The sequence below is a fragment of the Rhinolophus sinicus genome, chromosome 11, assembly GCF_057876585.1.
Source record: "Rhinolophus sinicus isolate RSI-liver-muscle chromosome 11, RSI-T2T, whole genome shotgun sequence".
Lineage (NCBI taxonomy): Eukaryota > Metazoa > Chordata > Mammalia > Chiroptera > Rhinolophidae > Rhinolophus > Rhinolophus sinicus.
The window spans coordinates 25460536-25483884 of record NC_142511.1 but is presented as its reverse complement, the minus strand read 5'-3'; the positions used below and the strand labels follow the sequence as shown (position 1 = coordinate 25483884).

The 23349-nt window shown below is 38.8% G+C and overlaps 1 protein-coding gene across 2 annotated transcripts in view; it reads right to left on the bottom strand.

Annotated features, from left to right (window-relative positions):
- COPA (coat protein complex I subunit alpha) overlaps positions 1 to 23349 on the bottom strand; it is a 38035-nt gene that overhangs the window by 7598 nt on the left and 7088 nt on the right. The window contains exons 7-21 of one of the 2 annotated variants that reach the window (XM_019716418.3): positions 18490 to 18599; positions 16004 to 16103; positions 15278 to 15413; positions 14424 to 14506; positions 12837 to 12987; positions 11809 to 11875; positions 10344 to 10419; positions 8049 to 8131; positions 7366 to 7505; positions 6738 to 6823; positions 6485 to 6650; positions 1473 to 1635; positions 1219 to 1365; positions 253 to 442; positions 53 to 148 (exon numbers count right to left, since the gene is read on the bottom strand). In XM_019716418.3, the coding sequence (XP_019571977.2) occupies positions 53 to 148; positions 253 to 442; positions 1219 to 1365; positions 1473 to 1635; positions 6485 to 6650; positions 6738 to 6823; positions 7366 to 7505; positions 8049 to 8131; positions 10344 to 10419; positions 11809 to 11875; positions 12837 to 12987; positions 14424 to 14506; positions 15278 to 15413; positions 16004 to 16103; positions 18490 to 18599 (1794 nt within the window). The remainder of the gene's footprint in view (positions 1 to 52; positions 149 to 252; positions 443 to 1218; positions 1366 to 1472; positions 1636 to 6484; positions 6651 to 6737; positions 6824 to 7365; positions 7506 to 8048; positions 8132 to 10343; positions 10420 to 11808; positions 11876 to 12836; positions 12988 to 14423; positions 14507 to 15277; positions 15414 to 16003; positions 16104 to 18489; positions 18600 to 23349) is intronic. The other variant, XM_019716419.3, reaches the window with a different exon arrangement.

Here is a 23349-nt window from a genome sequence, read left to right as displayed (position 1 = left end):
GAAGAGAAGATACTTCTAAGGCTCCAGGGAGCTGGTGAATTTGGGTACTTACTCTGCCCACAGTTCTTTAGGATCCGCACCCGTTCTGACACATCGCCCAGGTACAGGGCATTCTGATAATGGCCACTCATGTCCTTTCGGATCTCAGCTGCACCAAGTCAATAAGAGACATCAAGTTAGGTCTTCTCTCTTAAGTTTTCTTTCTCCTCTATTTGCCCTCCTCCTTCCCATCCTTAGTTTCTGGTGCCTCACCAATCTTCATCATCTTGCGAAGTTTCTCTAAGTTGCCAGTGATAAGGTATAGAAAGGAAAGTTTGTCAAAGTTTTTGGTGCGCTGATAACACATTTCCACAATCTGGTGGTTCCCCTGTAGCAAAGCCACTTCTCCCAGCTTTTCCCAGCAGTTCTTGTCATCCAGTGCTTTGGCTGCTTCCAGAGCAATCTAAAGAATTCCCAGGGTCAGAATTAACAGGTTGGAGAATACTGGCTCCAAACCAGGGACTACAGTCAAAGTGTTTGCCTCTAAATAAACCTCCTAAGGAACTCTGTATACTTTCAATCACACCTAGCTTTCAATCTAATTGTACTAAAAATCCTATCAACAAACAAGATCCCTTTGGATCCATGAACAGAAGAATCATATCACATTATCCTCAGAAATTTATTTTTACAACAAAATTATCCCATAGCAGTTGCTGATTCCATAGGGCCAATTCTTTCTTAAATACCTTATTTCCTACTTGCCAAGTCTGAAGATCCATAGGGGCTTTGGGAAAGGCAGAAGAAATAATGAAAGAATGAAGTTCGGAACTGGAAAGTCAATGTTCCTAAGCCCTCTCCCCATTTAAAATAATGCCTGTGGACTCCAAACCCCAACATTTAGTAAGTGCTCCTTCACCTAAGCAGCTAGTCAACAAGTCAAATGTCAAGGAAGTAAGGAAATTTTTCAAATTCCATGCTATCTTGCTCCTATTCTAGAAGTTACTGGATTCAGAATAACTAAGCATGACAATAGTATAAATGCTGTGGCAGAAGCAGACACGAAAAAGTAGAGACTGGCAAACAGCAACAGAAAGATGGCTCTATCTAACAAAAAGTCCCAAATTCTACTATACTGGCTAAGAAAGCAAGCCCAGAACAATAATGCCTCATCAATGCCACCCTGACCCTCTTACCTTCTCTGCAATGATATGGGGCTTATAACCACATTTGTCTCACCTCAATGTTGCCACACTCCAGTGCCAGACTAAAGCGAGTTTTCTCATCCTTGACAAAATGCAGTGCCACTTCAGGATAGCCCTTCTTCTGGAGATATGCAATGATAGACTGGCCTACTAGTTTGGCGTTCCTTACCATGTGCAGCACCTATACATTTAAGGTGGAGTAGGGCAGGAAACAGAGATTACTTACAGGAGAAAAAAAAAAGAGTGCTTCCCCTCTCAATACTCCTAATATGTTTTCTCCTTTCATACCTCATCATATTTTCTGTTGATCAGGGCCAGCTTGAACTTGAACTCAGTAGGATCAATGGTGAGCACCCGAGGACGACATTCCCTATCTAGGCAATACACATTGTTTCCCTTTACCCTTGTGACATAGATGGGTAAATCCAGAGTTCGGATGATCCCGTAGTCCCTAAGAAAAAGAGTTAGAGAGCACAACTTTCAGTGAGTGAGGGAGAAAAATCCAGCCTGTAAAGAAATGGAACAAGCCTAGGACACGGGCTTTTGTTTTCTCATTACCCTTTTGTCAAGTGTCATTTGAACAATGGTATAGGTAGAAAGTGATTAAAAAAAAAAGAGCAGAACGAAATGCCATATTTATTTATTTTATTCTTTTGTACAAAATGGGAAAAGATAGGGCTTATAGTATGATCTTTCCTCATATGCTATTACTCGAAGAGCTAACAGACTTGGCTATAGGAATCAGACCTAAAAGTTAACTCTTAAATTCTGATATATAATTACTAGGCCACTATGGACAGTTAATGCCTTCCTTATAAGCTATAGGGGAAAGTAGAAGAGAGATAGACGTCAAGATTTCTGACACACAGAAAAATGATAAAAAGCATAAAAATTTTTAAACCGAATGAAAATAAAACATTTACGAATTAAAACTTATGGGTATAGCTAACACAACACTTGGATAATTGATAGCATTAAATGCATATAATGTATGAGAAGAAAACAAAATTAATGAGCTTAATGCATATATTAGGAGAATGACTAAAAATTAATAAGCACCCATCTCAAAAATTTTATTGATCTTTTTCAAAGTTTAACCAAAGAATATAGTCAGAAGGAAATAATAAAGTCAAAGTAGAAATTAAGAAACAGAAAACAAAAATACAATACATAAGTTCAATAAAGGAAAAAGCTGGATAAAATTGATACACCTTTTGTGAGGTTAATTAAGAAAAAGAGAGAAAATGGCAATAATAGGAATGAAAAAGGGCTATCACTATAGATCCTGCAGAATGAGAATATGCATAAACTTTTCTTAAATGATCTAATCCTGAGAAAATTAAAATTTACCAAAATTGACTAAAAAAGAATAAAACGCCCCTATAGTCCTATAATTGTTTCATAAAATACACTGAATCAAATACAAAATTCTCCTATACATAAAGCTCCAGGCCTGGATGACTTCACTGGCAAATTCTACCCAACATTCAAGGAAGAATTAATTCCAATCTTACAAAAACTCATTGAGCGAACAAAAGAAGAAGGTATATTATTTTGCTTATTTAATGAAATAAGCACAACTTCAATACCAAAACCTGACAAGGACAGAAAAAAAAAGGAAAATCATAAATCATAGGCTAATCATACACACACACACACACACACACACACACACACACACACACACAGATACAAAAATCCTGAACAAAATATTAGCAAACGAAAACTAGCAATATTTGAAAAGGGTAAGACATCATAACCAAGTTAGATTCATATCAAGAATACAATGGTCTAACATTAAAAAATATATCAGTTTAAATTTACCACACTAATTTAATCAGTGAAAGGAGAATAATCATATGACTACCTCAGTATATGCAGAAAAGGTATCTAATATAATTCAATATTAATTCAAGATACAGCAAGGAATACCTTGATAAAGAATATCTATAAAGATCTACTGAAGGCGGCCAGATGGCTCAATTGGTTAGAGCACGAGCTCTTAACAGCAGGGTTGCCGGTTCGATTCCCGCATGGGATGGTGGGCTGCACCCTCTGCAACTAAGATTGAAAATGGCAACTGGACTTGGAGCTGAGCTATGCCCTCCACAACTAGATTAAAGGACAATGACTTGACTTGGAGATGACGGGCCCTCGAAAAACATGCTGTTCCCCAATATTATCCAATTAAAAAATAGTAATAATTAAAAAAATAAAAAATAAAACCTATGGAAAAAAAAAGCTACAGCAAGTTTATATAATGCCAATGGAAGCTCACCCTTTAAATTGGGAACAAAACAAAAAAGTTTGTTATCACTATATTTATTCAACAGTGGGCTATAGATCCTGGTCAGTGCAGTAAGACAAGAAAAATATATGAAAGTAAAAGTACTAGAAAAGAAAAAACAAAACTGTCATTCTCATTGTGCTATGATTGTAAAGAAAATACAAATAAATTACTAGAATTAATATGAGTCTAGCAGGGTCTCTGAAATAGTATCAATTTAAAAATTTAATTCTATTTATAAATATCAGCAAAAATTAGAACATTAAATTTGTAAATGGATATTATCCATTTACAAATAGCATTAAAAAGTATCAAGTGCCAAAGAATAAATCTAACCAAAGAAATGCAAGATGTTTATGGAGAAAATTATAAAACTTTATTGAACGATGTTTCAGAAGACCTAAGTAAATGAAAAGCTACTCTACCAAGTTCACAGATTAGAAAAGTTAATATTGTAAAGATGACAATGATGCCCAAAATGACCTACAGATTCAATGTAATCCCAACTGAAATCACAATAGGGTTTCGTTTGTTTTTGCTTTATTTTATGTAGAATTTTGCAAGCTGATTCTAAAATTTATACTTCACCAGGACAAAAAATTATTTGCCTTTTCAAGGCAAAATTAATTTGAAAATAGCCTAATAACTTAAATAAATAAAACAAAGTGGGAAAGATTTGAGGACCTAGATGTGAAGGCTTATAAACACTACTTAAAGTGTAGAAGTAGATTAGAGATAGACAGATCACAGAAAACAGATCCTTGCGTTTGTGTAAACACGATTTTTACATGACACAGATAGCACTGCAGAACTATGGGGAAAGGCTGGTCTTTTCAATAAATGACAATAAATGGGACAGCTGAGTGTCCCAATGGAAAAATGTGAAACTGAGTCCCCTATGCCTCACACCACACAGAAAAATGAACTTCATGTAGATTATAGACCCAGATATAAAAGGCAAAACTATGAAGTTTCTACCAGAGATATAAAAGAATGCCTTTATGATCTTGGAGTCAATAAAGATTTCTTCAATAGGATACAAAATTCAATATCCATAAAGGATAAGATTCATAGATTCAACTACATTAAAATTAGGAACTTCTGTTCATTATAAGATATCATAGAGAATCAAAAGACATGCCATAGAATGGGAGAAGATACTAACATCTGCAACACATAGCCCTGACAAGACTGATATTCAAATACAGTTGACGCTTGAGCAACATGGGTTTGAACTGCACCGGTCTACTTATATGAGGTGTGATCAAACAATATGATGAATGTTTAAATTAAAAAAAATTTATTACAGTAAGACACATTGCCATTAATTCCCCTCATATGAGGATTTTTTTCAATACTGTAAATTTATTTTCTCTTCCTTATGATTTTCTTAATAATGTTTTTTCTCTGCTTACTTTTTTGTAAGAATACAGTACATAATACATATAACAAATAAAATGTGTGTTAATCGACTTTATATTATCAGTAAGGCTTCTGGTTGACAGTAGGCCCTTAGTAGTCAAGTTTCTGGAAAGTGGAAGTTAAGCCAGGAATTTCAACTACGCGGTAGGGAAGGTAAGGTATTGGTGCCACTAACCCCAGCTTTGTTCAAATGTCAACTCTATATAAAGAACTACAAATTAATAATGATTTTAACTCATTTAAAAAATGGATAAAAGACTTGAACAGAATTTACAGAAGAGGAAATCCTGATGAAGAGCCAAATGAAAAGTTGTTCAATCTCATTAGGAATCAAAGAATAGCAAAGTAAAGTTACGATGAGATACTATTACACATCCACCAGATACCGTGTTTCTCCAAAAATAAGACCTAGCCAGACAATCAGCTCTAATGCATCTTTTGGAGCAAAAATTAATATAAGACCTGGTATTATAATATATTTTATCACATTATATTTTATCATATTATATCATATTATACTATATTACATTATGTTATATTATATTATATTATATTATATTATATTATATTATATTATACCTGGTATTACAGTAAAATAAGACAGGGTCTTATGTTAATTTTTGCTCCAAAAGATGCATTAGAGCTGACTGTCTGGCTAGGACTTATTTTCAGGGAAACACAGTAGACAAAAATAAGTCTGAGAAAGGCAAGTGTTGGCCAGGATGACAAGCAAAGAAACTTTTATATAATGCTGGCAGGCATGCAAATTGGTACGACGACTTTAGAAAGCAGTTTTCACATTATCTAGTATTTGTAAAGATATGCATACTGTATAACTCAGCAATTCTGTTCTGAGTAGACACTCTAGAGAAATATGTGTATATGCACCAGAATACATGTAAAAGAACATTGTTCATAATAGCCAAAACCTAGAAATCACTCAAATATCCCTTTAGAGTAGAACTGATAAACTGTGGTATATTTATATAATAGAACATTATACAACAGTGAAAATAAATAAATTAGAGCTACCACATGGATAAATGAATCTTACAAACAAAACACTGAACAAAATATGAAATAATATACTTAGCATGATTTCATTGATATGATGTGCAAAACCAGGCAAAATTAAATCACATTATTTTAAGATACACACTGGGTGGTAAAATTGCAAAGAAAAGCAAGGAAGAAATTACTAGAAAGTAATGGGTGGGGGACAGTGGGGGTTGTGATCAATAATGACCACATGGCAAAGGGTTCCTTGGGGTGTCAGAACTATTCTATTTTTTGACTTGGGTGGCAATTATATATGTTCACTTTATAACTATTTGCTATTCTCTCTCTCTCTCTCTCTCTCTCTCTCTCTCTCTCTCTATATATATATATATATGTAATTTTCTATATTTGTGTCGTATTTCACAATTTTAAAAGAGTTGAAAAAAGAATATTCTGATGCCCCTAGCATATATATGCTAGACAAAGCTTTTCCATGAAGAACGTTCAAGGACTTCAGTTATATATCTTGAGACAGGACAGTGATTTCAAGAAGTCACCTTCTCCTACTATGTATCTCAGATAATTAACTTACCCAGTGGTGACAGCATATTTGATGTGGTTGCTTGTGGTATAGATAAATACCCCACTCTCATCCCAGGCCCCACTCTTGACACGGATGTTCTCATGAATGTTACATAGAGCCTCCAGTTTGCGGTTACAGATCACAATGGCTGTAAGAGGCAAAGGGCATGAGTGCTCTGCTGGACAGGGTGAGTGCAGTAGACTGGCAGGGATGGGGAGGAGGGACTGGTCTCCAAATCAGGGTGGATATAATGAAGACTTACCATGTTTGGCCAGTAGTGCTACATGGGACATGTCTGCTGACCAGATAACATATTTCACTTTGGAAATCTTCACAGATGCCAGAGTTCTGGTACAGAGAGAGAAGGGCAAACATGAGTGGACCTGATTCCCTTGTCCCAGGTTATGACCTACCTCCTTCTCATCTCCAAATTAATGTAAACTCCAATTTCTTAAAATACCAAATAAACATTCTGTGTAGCATAGTGACAACATTTTGGCTCACACTGTACACTTTCCCCTTCCTCAACTTCAGGGCCTTATTACCAAGCATTGTTAGGGATTTGCGTTATGTCTATTTTCACCACTGGACTGTAAGCTCCTATAAGTACAGAAATTCTGTTTTTCATTGCTGTGTCGCTATCATTCTGTCCCAAGAGCATTCTTCATTTAGGTAAGTGATCTAAAAATAAATAAGCCCTTGTTTTAACGCTAATGCATATGTATAGGATGGAGAGTGATTACAAAGGGAAAAATGTGGCTAGAAAGTGTTTGGGAGTTATGGCACAATAAGCCAAGAAGCAAACTCACTTCGGGAAAAAAATGGTCCCACTAAATTTGTTTACTGTCCCCCACTATATGCCTATCTGCTTGGGGCATCTGACATGTTACCGCTTCTGCTGTACGTCAAAGAGTGTGATGGATTCTGCGTCTCGAAGTAGGAGGTTGCCTGTGCCAGCATAAAAGATCTCATCACAGTTGGGCACCTGTACTTTTTTGGTGATTTCATTCTTCAGATTCTTGATCAGAAGCTGAAATGAATATTAGAGATGGGTTTAAGAGAAGAGTGTATATATGACAACAGCTGACAGTATCCCTCAGCCATTGTTCCTTAGCTTCAATAAACAAAGTTTTTTTTTTCCTGTCCAGGTAAATCAGCAGACTGGATAGACCCTTCATCCAAGATCCTCTCTAAGGGTCCTGTGTTTACCTTGTTTAGGACCTATTATATTTTAACTGCCAATGGGTAACAGGATAAGGAGGAGGGTCAACTCCTCATCCAGCCCACCTTTTTCAAATTTGATGTTTTTTGGCTCCTGGATTGTCAACAGTGACTTTAACTTGGTTCTTAAGTCCAGAGCCACAGTGACCATCAACCCAATCAAATCAATTTTAAGGCCTTTTTTTCCTCGGGGCGTTGGGGTAGGACTAAGGATAGATTTAGAACTGATACATAAGGATCACAACCACCCAGGGGAGGTTAACAGGGGAAAGAAATGCTCTTTCTTCTATAACAGAAAGGCCACTGCCACCACACTCCCCAAATTAAGTTTCCCCTTTTAGTCTTAACTCACTGAGTGCATCCGATCTAGGACAGCAAACCGATTTCGAGCAACCCAAACAGCTGTCAAGCCTGAGGATCGTTTCCCTTCAGGAGCTGAGAACAAAATCAAAGGGCGGGAGCATGTGGTGAGCCACTGGCAGGTGACAGAGTCAGGTGCCACGAAGCTGCCAGTCTTGCTGGCTGCCATGTTGGCTTTGCCAGTTCAGCTGCTTCATAACTAATTCAACCATAACCTGGGGCTATTGTCAGTGACTTTTCCCCACTAGTCCCCTCCAAACCCCAACCTGCACCCCTGCCAAGCCTTTTTTCTCTAGGCCAAGTGGCTGCATTTCAGCCAACACCATGTACTGGCAGAAGGACTGCCCATCTTGGGAGGCAGCACACTCCATCAAGCTAATGAGCAGGGCCTCACTGGCCAAGCTGTGGCACACTGAAAGCAGCCTGTCAGTGTCACAGGACCTCCTATCTCAACAAGCTGGAATAGAGAGAGCCCCCTGCCCAAGATGCAGCTGCTTGGCTGCTTTTAACATATAAATGTAGACCTCCAATAGAGCAGAGTGGGGTAGAGCACTCCCAACAAAGTTTTGACAGGCAAGTATTTAGCACCAAGCTGCTGCTCCATAAATGCCAATCATTCTCATTACCCAGCAGAAAGTTACAAAATGTTCCTCAGTTTCCAATTTCAATGACTGATTAGAATTCTGAACAGGGGGCGGCTGGTTGGCTCAGTTGGTTAGAGCGCAGCACTCATAACACCAAGGTCACCGGTTTGATTCCCACATGGGCGAGTCAGAGGCGCCCTCTACAACTAGAATGAAAAACAACGACTTGACTTGGAGCTGATGGGTCCTGGAAAAACACACTGTTCCCCAGTATTCCACAATAAAAAAAAAAAATTAAAAAAAAAAAAAAAAGAATTCTGAACAGGCACTCCATTCTCTGGAAAACTTCAAGGGACATACATGGAAGGGTGTGCTGAAATATTTGTTTATTGTTCATACTACCTATTAGTGTTAGTGCCTATTAGTATGTTCTTTTATCTATTAGTATCAGCAGAAAACTGGATAGCACGTGATGGCCAGCCTTGCTTTGTATTTCTCTGGCACCTGGGGGTGACAGACTATTTACAAACTAATTCTTAGGACAACCAACACTCTCATTTTCCAGGGACCAGGGAACCTTCACTATTCAAGCTTTTGCTCTTCTTATCTGCTGCCTACCACTGGAATGCACCCTTACTCCTTTACTAATTATCATCTCCCTCAAAAGACGGAGAAGAGAAAAGCAGTAAGATAACTACGATATTTTAAATTCTATTCATTGTAAATAGATGGGGTAAAAAGCAAAGGGGTGGGTAAGGAGGGACCAAATCACAAAATTCAGTCAGAAATGGCTTAACTAATTAATTCATAGGGGAGCCTTTAATAATGGATACCAAAGACATACAGGTCTTCTCTCTTCTTGCCATAACCACACTTAAGAGAGCGAATCATATTAGCAGCAATAATGACACAGTAGTGGCACCCACTATAGGGACAGAGTGAACAAAATGTTTCTCAGAATTTGTTGATGGGGTCTAAAATATGAAAGTATGCTAGTAAGAGTGGGGACCCGAGAAATAAACCTCTGACCTATAAACCAACTGGAGGAAGCGTACTGAAAGGAGCATTAACAAGATTCAAATCTATTCTGAGAAGGTTTTGTCAGCAAGTTCTAATAGTAGTAAGGACATCAATAAGAGATGGTGGTGATGGAAGAGGCAGGCAGGGGTCTCAGCTGGATCCTGGGATCCCTGGTGGAATGCTGAGCTGTTAGCAGCCTCATCTTTTTGACATGCAAAAGGAAGCAAATAGGATCTGGATGTGGATGGGAGAGCATAAATCCCTAGTCCCAGGATGAGACATTGCAAGATTGGAACCACATTTTTAAATAAATGAAATTACCAGGGTGAAAGTCATATCAGCTGACAATAAACTAGGATAACATGCTGGGTTGAAAGAGAAAATGGAGTCTCTAACAACCAAATTATAATGTATGTATACACACACACACACACACACACACAACACTTGTGTGTGTGTGTGTGTGTGTGTGTGTGTGTGTATCTAGCTGGAGTAATAAAATGGAGGAGGAACATGAATATTTCACACCATAATCGCCTCTGATGCAATTGTCAGCGGCACCTGCCACAGACATGAGTGATATGGCCACAGCCTGGGGATGGAATGCAAAAAATTCAAAGAGGAGTGATGATGTAGGGGAGGAGAGCTGGAATCAGAGTTGGTCAGACAAATAGAACACATACCATCAGGATTCTGGGAGTCAGCATCCTTGGGTATAGTATATAAGTCATAGGTACTATTCTCTAAATTGCTGGCTCTCTGTAGAAGGGAGAAATTGAACTGTTAGTGAGAGGGGCCCAAGATACCAGTTTATTCTGACAGAGAAAACAGTACATTTACAACAGGCAACATGAAACTATACTTTTCTCACCCTTCACCCAGATGGCATTTGAATGTTTCCACAGCTAAAACTTATAGGGCTCGCTGCCAAAGAACTCAGCATTCCTGTCACCAGGGTTTCCAGGCGGGAATTCCCGCCAGTTCTCAGGAATTTTTTTCACTTTCCTGTTCCCGAATCCTGAGATATAAACTGTTTTCTGTTCTCCACGATGAATCGTTTACACAAAGTGACAGCCTATACTACCAACCACCTGGGTTCAAGGAGCCGATTTTCCCAATTTCCTGACCAACTTTTCTCAGGATTCAGGAATGGAAAAGCGAAAAAAATTCCCAAGAATGGGCGGGAATTCCTACCCAGAAACCCTAGAGATAAATAGGAAAAATGTCTAAGAGATACATTGTGAGTAGTATGTTTATTTCCCATTGTGGGTATTACCGGGTTCAAGGAGCCTATTTTCCCGACTTCCTGACCAACTTTTCTCAGGATTTGGGAACAGGAAAGCGAGAAAAATTCCTGAGAACGGGTGGGAATTCCCTCCTGGAAACCCTACCTGTCACTTTATGTTTTTATCTTCCAAAGACGTAGCAGCTGCTATTTGAATGAAAGCAAGGATTGCTCTTTATTCCACAAATTAACCAACTAAGACCCCACTATTACAGTGCCCCACCCGAGTAGACTCATCAACTTAAATGTCTGTTTGAAGAAAGAAAGAAAAAAAAAAGTATTAAGGAAAGACATTGAAGAAAATTGCCAGGAGGAAGATACAGGACTGTTATATATTGAAAAAAGAACTGGGATTAGACACTAGAAGTCATATGGGGAAAGACAGGTTTTTCAGTCTTTTTAACTTGGCAACCAGGACTCTAAAATTAAAATGTTCTTTTTTGAATTGTATGGCAAGATATGAGGAGGGCTACGTGATGACCCTGAAGGCAACTGCACTGAAAGTACCCCCTCTTTCAAAATCATCTCTACTATTTTCACCCATATGGAGGAATCAAGATAAGCATCAGTTTTGCATAAGATATAGTCCTAAACATTCTCTCAAATTACTTTTAATGATTTGGGTCATTCATCTTGATGCTTCATTAAGTTTAGAAGGTGTTAGCCTTACGAAAGATGTAAGTTCACAAACCCTTAACATATTTATAACAACTGAAGCCTACTTGGTTTGAGCCTCTGTTTTCTGTGTTAGCTCTCTCAAAATGACCATTAAATAGGTTCTAAGAATATATTAGAGATTCCTGAGGCATGAGAGAGACCTACAGAAAATGGAGAGGTCCCAGGAGGACTCCATGGTTACTTACTGTACACAGTAGGACTGCATTTTCTGCTGGATTGTATGACATATTGAACACCGGAAACTTGGAACCACTAGAAGTATAGAGAGAAAAAAAGAGAAAAAATAGAAAGAGGCATAAGGATAGAAGGAAGAAAGGAATTATTCCTACACCTCCTACATATCTAATCTTTACACATATACTCATCATCTTTATAATCAGGAATAAAAATAAATATTGCATCTATTTTCTTCCTTCCCTTAAGACTTGGGGACTTCCCTATCTCAGCTTTGAGCAAACAGTTTTTAAAAAACAAACCCTAGTACAAGTCAGATTATTCAACAGAAGATACGATTAGCACTCACTTATAGTGAGTGAAACTGGTTCTTCTTGGGTACAAATTCCTACAGATAATTGCAGTGGACGCCACAGAGTAACATGATGTGATTTGTCTCTGGCTAGTTTCTCCCATCCCTTGAAATGTTCACATAAACCCATCTTTTTATCGTAGTCATGCTAAAGGGTGATTATCAAATCCTCATGCCAAAGTCTGCCGGCATGAATGTTTCAGCATGCTGATGCAGCTGCCTTTCTAGGACAGTTCCTTTTGCCAGGCATCCCAGAGGTTATCGTATCTTCAGAATTAAAGAGTTTCCAGAGACATATTTCTGGTTTAGAGTTGTGTGTATTTTGCTGGAAAGCAAAGGATAGTTACAGAAATGCTAAATAGAGGCAAAAAGGCTGCTCGCCAAATGGGGCAACTCTACCAGGAAGCTTTCTCTGGTTTGCAAGAGAACAGGCAAACTGTGGCAGTATAATTTCCTGTCCACAGGGTCACTAGCATTCTCAACAGGGGAACTTTCATTCCCCTCGTGGCCACCTCCTTGCCCACCATACTCCTGGAGTTTAAACTGAGCAGACTCAGGCAATGGAGGTTTGATCTATGACAGGAGATGACATCCAACATGTTCTTAAAAGAACAGAGTCCTGTTTGTGGGTATTGTACCATGGTGACAGAGGGCAGCGTTTGGAGGGAAGAAACAAGTCTGATTTACCTCCGCAACTGCATCACAGCTACATCTTTAGAGCTGTTGAAATCCAACTGACGTAAGAATCGGTCCTTGACATAATGCAGCATATTGCCATGAACAGCATAGGCTGGCCGTTCCCGTTCCAGTTTAAACACAATCATGCCACCATCATGGCCTGAGGCACAGAGAGAAGAGAGGACAGAATTAGCTGTAGGCAAGAAAGCAAGCTGGACACAGGAGGTATACAAGGATAAGGATTGTATATGTATGCCAAAAACAAAGTTAAGACATCTCAATGCATCCTTTATTTGCCTAAATTATCATGATCCTTGGAATCTTTACTCAAATAAATTTCTGTGAATCCTTTCCTCTTACAGTAAGTCCTCACTTAAGGTAGTGAATAGGTTTTGCAACTTTAAGCAAAACAATGCATCATGAAACCAATTTTACCACAGGTTAATTGATATAAACAAGGGTTAAGTTCCTATGGCATCTCAGCATTGTAACAAAATGATGCTGAACCAAATGATGTTTTAATATCGAGGATCTGCTGTACTCTATCACACTGCCGCATTTAGACACGCCCTCCTCTGTGTTCTCCTAACACACTTTGTACAAATATCCATTATAGCACTTATTCACCCTACACTGTAATTGTGTAGGCCTATCACTTCCGCTTTGCCATGAGCTCCCTGAAGGCAGAAATTATAATAGTTTCCATCCTTCGCCAGTACCTAGCTTATAAGAACATAAAAATACTTGCTAAACAAATAGATGCCTTTGTGGTTCTGTTTTTAAAAAATGTCTTGCTTTTTCCCTACTGGCATCACTCATCTCTTAGAGCAACCTTCGACGTTTGTCCTCCAGTCTGCTCTCCACATGCAAACCAGATTGTGTCACTTCCAACGGCTTTCCATTCAGAGTGAACTGCACTACCTCCTATACATGGCCCCTTACTCACTGTGCTCCTCCTTGCATCTTCCTCAAACACACTCAGGATCCCTCACATCACGGTCTTTGCATTCGTTGTTCCCACTGTCAGGGTACCTGTCATTCCCTGCACTTTCCTGAGCAGCCAAAATTAAAGCAGTAATTCCCACACTCATCCCTCTCTATCTCCCTTACTTTTGCTTAACTTTCCTTCAAAGCATTTTTCACTATACATTGTTTTACACATTTATTGTTTTATAGTCTATCTCCCTTCAGTGTAAATAAAATCTCCATAAAGTCAGAGACATTGTTTTATGCTATAATACCAGCACCCAGACTAGGGATTGACACTCAGTAAATATTTGCTAAATGCATGAATAAAACTCAGCTTCTAGCTCCTCAGTCTGAGAACTCCAAGTGTCCAGTATTAGCCTCCTATGCTCCTATGAACTAATGAGCTTTATTGTTAAATGGCTCTTGGTGAAGAAAGAACACTGAAAGAATACTACTCCAAGAAGGTAAGGGGGAAAAAGGAGAAAAGCCTCACTATGTGGCTCTGAGAATTCTATTTTTCCTTGTCATCCTACTATGCATTTACTGGAGACAAAGCTAATGGAGAATCACTCTCAAGACTTACAAATTTTGAACTAAAACAAAGGGGGAAAAAGATATGGCCTTTACCTGCTGCAAACAGGTTAAGGTTGGGGTGGGCGGCTAGGACCCAGAAACGATCATGGTCCCTGCGGAAGGTCTGAACCCCAGTCCTAGGAAAATAAAAGACACACAAAGAAAAATATTAATTTCCAAGGAATTTTCAGCTCATCACGTACAAGAGTATTTAGTGGTAAGCCAGCGTTTAAATCAGGGACAGTATACTGCATATCTTAAATAAAGGTAGTCATGATAAATTCTACTAAAAAACCGAGAGGAAACTCCAAATTGACCTTATTATTTTGATATTTCAATTTCCTCCATTTGACATAATTTTCTACTATACTGCTTTCATTCCACATTTCTTATTTCTTTAGCTACAGAAGAAGACCATGCTTAATTTTAGAAGAGAAAAAGAATACACATAGAGATTTCTATTTGATGAAAAATTTGTAAATGTTGGCTGATTTCTAGGTCCCTTCAAGTTTTCATAATAAAGGCATACCTTATTTGATCAAGCTTTGCTGTGCTGCGCTTTGTAGATATTGCATTGTTTTACAAATTGAAGGTTTGTGTCAACCCTGCGTCAAGCAAGTCTATCAGTGCCATTTTTCCAACAGGCTCAGATAATGGTTAACATAACTTCTATAAGTACTGGGAAACCAAAAACTTCATGTGACTCACTTTATTACCATATTTACTCTACTGCGGTGGTCTGAAACTGAACCTACAATATCTCCAAGGTATGCCTGTATATGATTTGGCTTTTCTACATGCTGAAGATGATGAGAAACAAACAGAAGTATTCTAATTTTTAAAAAGAAAGCAAGTAAGAGAAAAGGACTTCCCCTGGGTTTGGTCCCACAACATTCTAACCCATTTACCGCTTAGACATATCCCAGACTCGAATACTCTTGTCCTCAGAATTGCTGAGGATCAACTCTTGGCGAGGGTGGAAGACAGCACAAGACACATTGTTGTAATGGCCCCGGCAGGTATCAACCTCCCATGCCTTTGATTCTGAAGGACAAAAAAGAATTAGGTCATCACAACTCCCTACTACTATGAGTTTGGGATTTGGAATCATGACATCCTCTAACCAAATGCTAGGTACTACTACAAAGTGTTATATTAGCAACTTCTTTCTAATAGGGCAGTTTTCTTCATTTAAGCTTTTGAACCTTTATATATTTAATTCTTCTTTGATTTTGACCCTCCTATAAATTTTAGTACCTCTTCTCCATCATTCTTTATCCCCTTACCCAGTTTTGTCACTAGCTGTCATTATAGAATAAATGTAAGCTCCATATGGCAGGAATTTTATCTGTTTTAGTCACTTGCTGTATCTCCAGAGCCTTGAATAATGGTTAGTATAAAGTAGGTACTCAATAAATATTTGTTGAGTGAATGAATTCCTTTTCTTCACTGTGTTCCTACTCCTCAAAACTCAGGATGCTATCACAAGAAAACAGGGAATGGGGCAATTTTTATGTTCCCAGGATTAGCATAACCACCTAAGGTAGTAAAATGCATCACTAAGTCCAGAAGACCTGGCTATTTCACCAGCAGTCAATTTTTTAGACATGGTGATACTGTCGTTCCTCACTCACCATTCATGCGCCAGATCTTCACTTGACGGTCATCTGCCCCAGATACGATAAGGGGCATAGTGGGGTGGAAGGCAGCCCAGTTTACTCCACGATCATGACCCTGTGGAAAAAAAGTGGTTCTTCTAAAACGGCTTTATGTCCATTACTCAAAGTAAATCAATGGAGCATGCTGATGGTTGTAAAAAATATCTGATTTTTACTTTTAGTTTGAAAAGACTAAAACGACTATGCTGCTCTAAGATTTGAACACGAGAGTTACTATGTCAATCTATCCAGTATTACCCCCAAATTCTCATGGGAGTTCTCCCCCCAAATTCAGCTTCATTTGTATCTGGGATATACTGCCTTTTTACTTGTCTATTTATAAATTTCTCCAATTAATTATAACATCCCAAGAATAAAGACCAGTTCTGCACAACTGGATCACTCAGTTGGTTAGAGCACGAGCTCTAAACAGCAGGGTTATCAGTTCGATTCCCACATGGGCCAGTGAGCTGCGCCCTCCACAACAAGAAAAAAGACAACGAGCTGCCGCTGAGCTGCCAGAGGGGAGGCCGGATGGGTCAGGTGGTTAGCGCGCGAGCGCTCAACAAAGTTGCCAGTTCAATTCCCACATGGGATGGGGATGGTGGGCTGCACCCCCTCCAACTAGATTAAAAACAGAAACTGGACTTGGAGCTGAACTGCGCCCTCCACAACTAGACTGAAGGACAATCACTTGGAGCCGATGGGCCCTGGAGAAACACACTGTTCCCCAATAAAAAAATATACATATGTTAAAAAAAAAAAAAAAGAATAAAGATCATTTTTATAACTTAATGAAGAAATTCTCAAAGTGTGGTAGGGAAACTTTTAGATGATCCCCAAGTTCCTTTTAGGAAATCTGCAAGGTCAAAACTATTTTCATAATACTATTAAGACATTATTTGCCTTCTCACTCTTTTTTTTTTTAAAAGATTTTATTGGGGAAAGAGAACAGGACTTTATTGGGGAACAGTGTGTACTTCCAGGACTTTTTCTAAGTCAAGTTGTTGTCCTTTCAATCTTAGTTGGCGCAGCACAGCCCCAGGTCCAGTCGCTGTTGTTAGTTGCAGGGGGCACAGCCCACCATCCCTCGTGGGAGTCAAATCGGCAACCTTGTGGTTGAGAGGACGTGCTCCAACCAACTGAGCCATCCGGGAGCTCAGCAGCAGCTCAGCTCAAGGTTCCGTGTTCAATCTTAATTGCAGGGTGCGGAGCCCATCTTCCCTTGCAGGATTTGAGGAGTTGAACCGGCAACCTTGTGGTTGACAGCCCAATGGCCCTCACTCTTTACTCTCTCACGAGTGTAGCATTTTCCAGAGGCTACATGACATATGATAATATCACTGCTTATATATTTCATGTTTTAAAAAGTTCTTGGTTTCAATTTTAATATGGTAAAAATGAACAGATATAACCCATATAAACAAAAACTCTTTGAGGTTCTCAATAAGTTATGAGTATAAAGAGGTTCTCAGGACCGGCCCGGTGGCTAAGGCGGTTGGAGCTCCATGCTCCTAACGCCGAAGGCTGCCGGTTCGATTGCCACATGGGCCAGTGGGCTCTCAACCACAAGGTTGCCGGTTCGACTCCTGCAAGGGATCGTGGGCTGCACCCCCTGCAACTAACAACGGCAACTGGACCTGGAGCTGAACTGCGCCCTCCTCAACTACGATTGAAAGGACAACAACTTGACTTGGAAAAAATCCTGGAAGTACACACTGTTCCCCAATAAAGTCCTGTTCCCCTTCCCCAATAAAATCTTCAAAAAAAAAAAGTTCTCAGACCAAAAAATTTAAGTCCTGCTGATTTTAAGATATATTATATCCTATTTATATAGTTCTCTGTACTGTGACATAGTCATAGATAAGGCAGTTTAGAATTAGTATTTTTGAGATAGCATGTGGTGAAATACATGGGTCTTGGGAGTCAGACAAATCGAAGTTTAAGTCCATTTACTATGGACTTTGATAAATCACTTAATTTTTCTAAATCTCAATTTTTTAATCTCATGTCAGAAAAATTAGGGTAATAATGTCTACTTCAATGGGTAATTGTGAGGATTAAATTATTTAAAAATATATGTATTTTCTATCTTATGCTTTTGTATTTTCCTACCATGTATCCAAGTTACTTACACATACATGGTTGGTTTTCAATAACTTTGATTAAATCCTCTCACGCTCCAACTTTACAAGAGGCTTGAGAATGGGCTTTATTTTGGGATGGTGATGGACGCTATGACAGCTTTCTCTCTATCTGCCCACTATGTTTACAAGGTAATATGACTCTCCTTTAGGTGGCACATAAGCTTCATTTCTGTTGACTCGCCCACTATTCTATTTCCAATGCCTCAAAAATAGTGCCTAGCACTTATTAAGCACTGTATAAACCTTTGTTGAAGGAATGAACCCGTTTCCGTGGAGAAGAGCCCATATCCAGCCGATGGCTGTGAAGATAACTACCTCCAGTACATGCTTCACCACTGCATCCGTAGTTCCAAACAGATCAACCCCAGTTATTCCTCTCACATCCGACTCCACTGCGCCAGGGGACAAGTTTTTTTTCCTTAGACCTTCGAAGGGATAAGGAGTGGGATAAAACATGCAAACATAACATTACCAAAAAGAGCACAGTAACAGAAACACAGAAAGATATAGTGATAGACTAACATTAAAGGAAGGGAGGAAGAAACTTAGAGACTGAGCAAAGAAGAGAGATTCAAGAGCTCCTGCCTATTTCTTTCTAAAAATGTTCAAAATATTGAAGTACATTCACTATCTTCTCTTTTGCTACCTAACACTTAACAGACCCACTACTGGGATTTCTTCCCAGAGGAGGACAATCCAAATTTCTGACATGCCTAACTTCTTCAACAAACCTGACCTCGAGAATTGTCTATTTGAGATAATGTCCATTTCCATTCTTTAATGTTCTTGAAATGTGGCTCAAAAGGCAAACATTCAATTTAGCAATCTATAGCAACTTTTCTTCCATCAGCTCAAAGAATTTTCAAAGGAAAGCCATTTGGGAAGGCCACAGCTCAGTGTTTCCTAAACTGGAAGCTTTTAGACAACTCATGAGGAAGTTCCAAAGGAGTTAAGGAAAACAGACCTTTGATGGAAGCTCTTTGATGGAAGATACTGTAAAACTACAAACTATGCAAAAAGTGTACTCATGTCTTCTACTTGACTCTTAGGTAGGGGACAAAATAATAAGACTGTCATGTCCTTTTAAGGTCTTGCTTAAAAGGCTAGTGATTGCCTGAATACATGTATTTTGCCATTTAAGCTTTTGGAAGCTAGTTTCACTGGGAGGAATTAGTTCATAATTTGGAAACAATGGGAAAAAGACTCATATGTATAGGACCCAAATTTATGGCAAAACTACACTTATCTCTAAAAGCTAACTATTATATTTGTGCTATAATCAGAACCAAAACTATGATAACAACACCACTATCTTACATTTGAAAAAAACTTTGTGGTTTTCAAAGCACTCTGATATATGTTATGTGATTTGATTTTGATAACAATCTTTGAGACAGGCAAACAGGCATAATCATACCAGTTTATAGATAATAGAATTGGGACTAAAATCCTATCTTTTGAAGTATATGGGGGCAAAGAGGGAAATGGGACTACCTGGCATTTATAAAACAAAACACAAATGTCTATAATAAAGGAGAAAATAAAAGCTATCACTGAAAATAAAAGCTAAATAGTTTTAAGCCTAAATTTTGGCATCGGTAGGAATATGCAAACATTAAGTTTAATGATAATATTTATCTTCATTGTATTAAAATTATAATGTATCTCTTTTATTATCTCAGCACGTAAACATCAGCATTGGAGAAACAAGTGCTTAAAAAGACATGACAGTTTTAATTATCTTGTCTTCTGTCCAAGATAAGCATTTAGCCAATAGGTAGAGAAAAATAAAGCTGATGCTTTAAAAAATAAATAAAAGCACTCTCCTAAAGCTTCATAAATACATTATCACAAGGGTGCCTCCTTTCACTCATTTCACTTGTCCCTTTAATGGGATCTGTCAACTTTTTCTAATAAATCTGGGGTATAAAACAGACTCAAAAAAAGAGACAAAGACAGACAGTTGTGAGGAACTTCACCTCCAATAAGCTTCAACAAACATATTAAAAGGGAAAGCTGTATGACAGAATGAAAGCCTTTGTTGCACTTGCTTGTAATGATCCAGGAAAAGTGGCAGGGCAAAAACAGACAGATGAATAGTGACAGGCAGTGAAAAGATACTTAAGAGAAGAAATATTTGAGCCTTTGACAAGCCACTCACTAAGACTAAACAACAGATGGAAAATTTCTACAGCAGCTACTCAAATCCAGAGGGAGGAGAGGACACTCTCAGAATGGACCAGTTTGATGCACAACTCCCAATGGAGACCAGGGGAAGTAGTAAAAAGAGACAGAGGAATGAGGACAGGAGTTGACAGAAAATTAATACTTTTTTAGTAGTCATTTCAAAGATTAAGCCTGAATTACATGGGTTCGACATGCAAAGGTGTTAGCACATTAAGATAATTTCAATTTACTTGGAAGCTCTAGGCAAAAAAGCAACCTATGTATGTTCTGTCTAGATTGTAAATATACTCCCTTTTAAACAAATATTTTTTGCCAGGCTAACACAAAAGATTCAGATTAAGCTAAGCCCCATCGGGCTCAATTCTCAGGAAGACAGGTTTTCCTTTAGAGATTTCTGTTTTCTTATTGCTTACCTGGCTCAGAGTGTTCCCTTTCTTTTATAGAATGAAAACGGAAAACTTAGAATTTTCACCAGTTCTATAAATGTGAAAGTATTCATTCTCCGACTCAGAACTAACTTTTCCTCTCCTGGAAGTATCAGCTCCAGTCCCTAACAGACCTGAAAGCTAATTCCTCTTCCTGTGTTCAAACTCAATGGAACTGAAGCAAAAAACTGCTAAAAGAATATGCTTAGGGCTGGCCCAGTGGCTCAGGCGGTTAGAGCTCCATGCTCCTAACTCCGAAGGCTGCCGGTTTGATTCCCACATGGGCCAGTGGGCTCTCAACCACAAGGTTGCCAGTTCGATTCCTCGACTCCCGCAAGGGATGGTGGGCAGCGCCCCCTGCAACTAAAATTGAACACGGCACCTTGACCTGAGCTGCCACTGAGCTCCCAGATGGTTCAGTTGGTTGGAGCGTGCCCTCTCAACCACAAGGTTGCCGGTTTCGACTCCCACAAGGGATGGTGGGCTGTGCCCCCTGCAACTAGCAACAGCAACTGGACCTGGAACTGAGCTGCGCCCTCCACAACTAAGACTGAAAGGACAACAACTTGACTTGGAAAAAAGTCCTGGAAGTACACACTGTTCCCCAATAAAGTCCTGTTCCCCTTCCCCAATAAAATCTTAAAAAAATATATTTTTATAAAAAAAGAATACGTTTAGTTTTAGAAAAGGAAAGAATAAATGTAAAAGTCTAACCCAAAAGCTCCTTTCACTTGGTTAATACCAAAGCACCTCCTTCCATTCTGGTTAGGGGGTTTTGGAGAAATTTGAATAGAGAAAAACACTTGGAAATTGGTAAAGAGAGCATTAACATTAGTAGAGGAGTTAGCACAGAATTTTCAATATCACAGATACTAAGTAGAGCAATTGCAATGTTATTATATAGTAATCCATGCACTTCACACATTCAAGAGCAAGTATAAACCCCAGTTGGGGTCACACTCTCTCCTTCCTTCTCTGGTTTAAGGCCCTTAATTCAGAGGCAAAAATATTCTCCAGCCTACAAAGGGGAAGAAAAGGATTTCTTACCTTGAGCATTTCATGATCACCAATGAGAATCTATCCACCTAACTGCCTGAAATTGCTTTAGCTAGGTTACAGGGAGACACGGCTGTGCTGCTATCAGGTGGTATAAACTCTTAGAGTGGAGCTGTACAAAGTCCTTCTTGACCTGGTGCTCAAGGAAGAAATTAAGCCTTAATGGCCAAAGCATCAGTTTATGCATGTAACAAATTAACTTCTTTATGATCTAGGATGTCATTTAGCTGTATACCATTCTTAGAAGAACTGAGAAAATAGTCAAAATAGTCATTTGAGTAGCCTTAATTCTGTCACAGAACCCAGTTGGGAAAGGCTAATCTAAATAACTGCCTCTCATCAGCTAGAACAGCATAAGCCAGGATCCAACCCCAGACAGAGAGGGTGCTTTGAATGTGCACGTAGTGAAAACCCGTGAAAAGCCATAGCCAGGTTACTGGGAGAGTGAATAATAAGTTCCCTGGTACTAGGAGTAAGGAGAGGGCACAGGCTCACAGTGTCCGTACCTAACTCCTCCTGTTGGCATGGTTGGTCACATCTGGGTGTACTTCAAAACACCTAGCCAGTCTGATACAAAACTGCAATGGCAAAAGCACTAGCTGAAGAAGGTCCAACTGTCCTATCCCCAGTACAATCTTGTTTATACTACTCCCTTCTAATTTGGAACCTCTGAAAACTGCAAACACCACATGCTCTAGAGGTTTTACTCTCCAACTGTCCTCATCTTCCTTTTGGCTTGTTTCTATGCTACATGAATCTTAAACAACTGCTATTTCAACATTCCAAATGCTGCACCCAGGAATCCAAATTTTCAACTTGCTGTTCATCAATGGCTTGTAGGAACAGCAAGTACCATACTGTCCCAGCCCACCATGCCACAAAGGAATTGGGAAAAATTATCACCTCGGCCATACAATGCAGAAGGGTGATTCCTTTATTTCCATAAAGAACCAGACAAGGAACTATGAGGGGGCCTTTCTTTTACAGAATGAAAACAGTTTTATAGTCTAGCCACTGACCTTTCAGAGAACCCAACCTCCAAGAATTTCTAAGGCAACCAACAAAGGAGATTCAGCAAGTGATAAGTAAACTTAACTGAGCATAGAATCACAGCATTTAGAGTTGCACTTCCCTATTCCGATTCCCAGCAAAGCACTTTCGTTTATCCAGCATGTCAATCTCATAGCTACAGTCCTTTCTGCATTTAAATTATCTGGTTAGCAACTTTTCAGATCTCCTACATTCAGCACTAAACATTTAAATACTATCACAAAATCAAGATATATAAACTGCGAATGGAGGGATTATCCAAAAATCTGTAAGTTGTTTTAATTTCTGGTCCTAGAAGTCTGTCCTAATATTTAAAAGTATTCTGGAAATAATTCAACACACACACCTCCCCAATGCTCCTTACACTAGAAGAAATATAAAAGAGCGATTTTCCTATATCAAAATGAAGCCATAGGATTCAAGAGTCCTATTTCCCTGCACTAATTTTTGTTTTTGT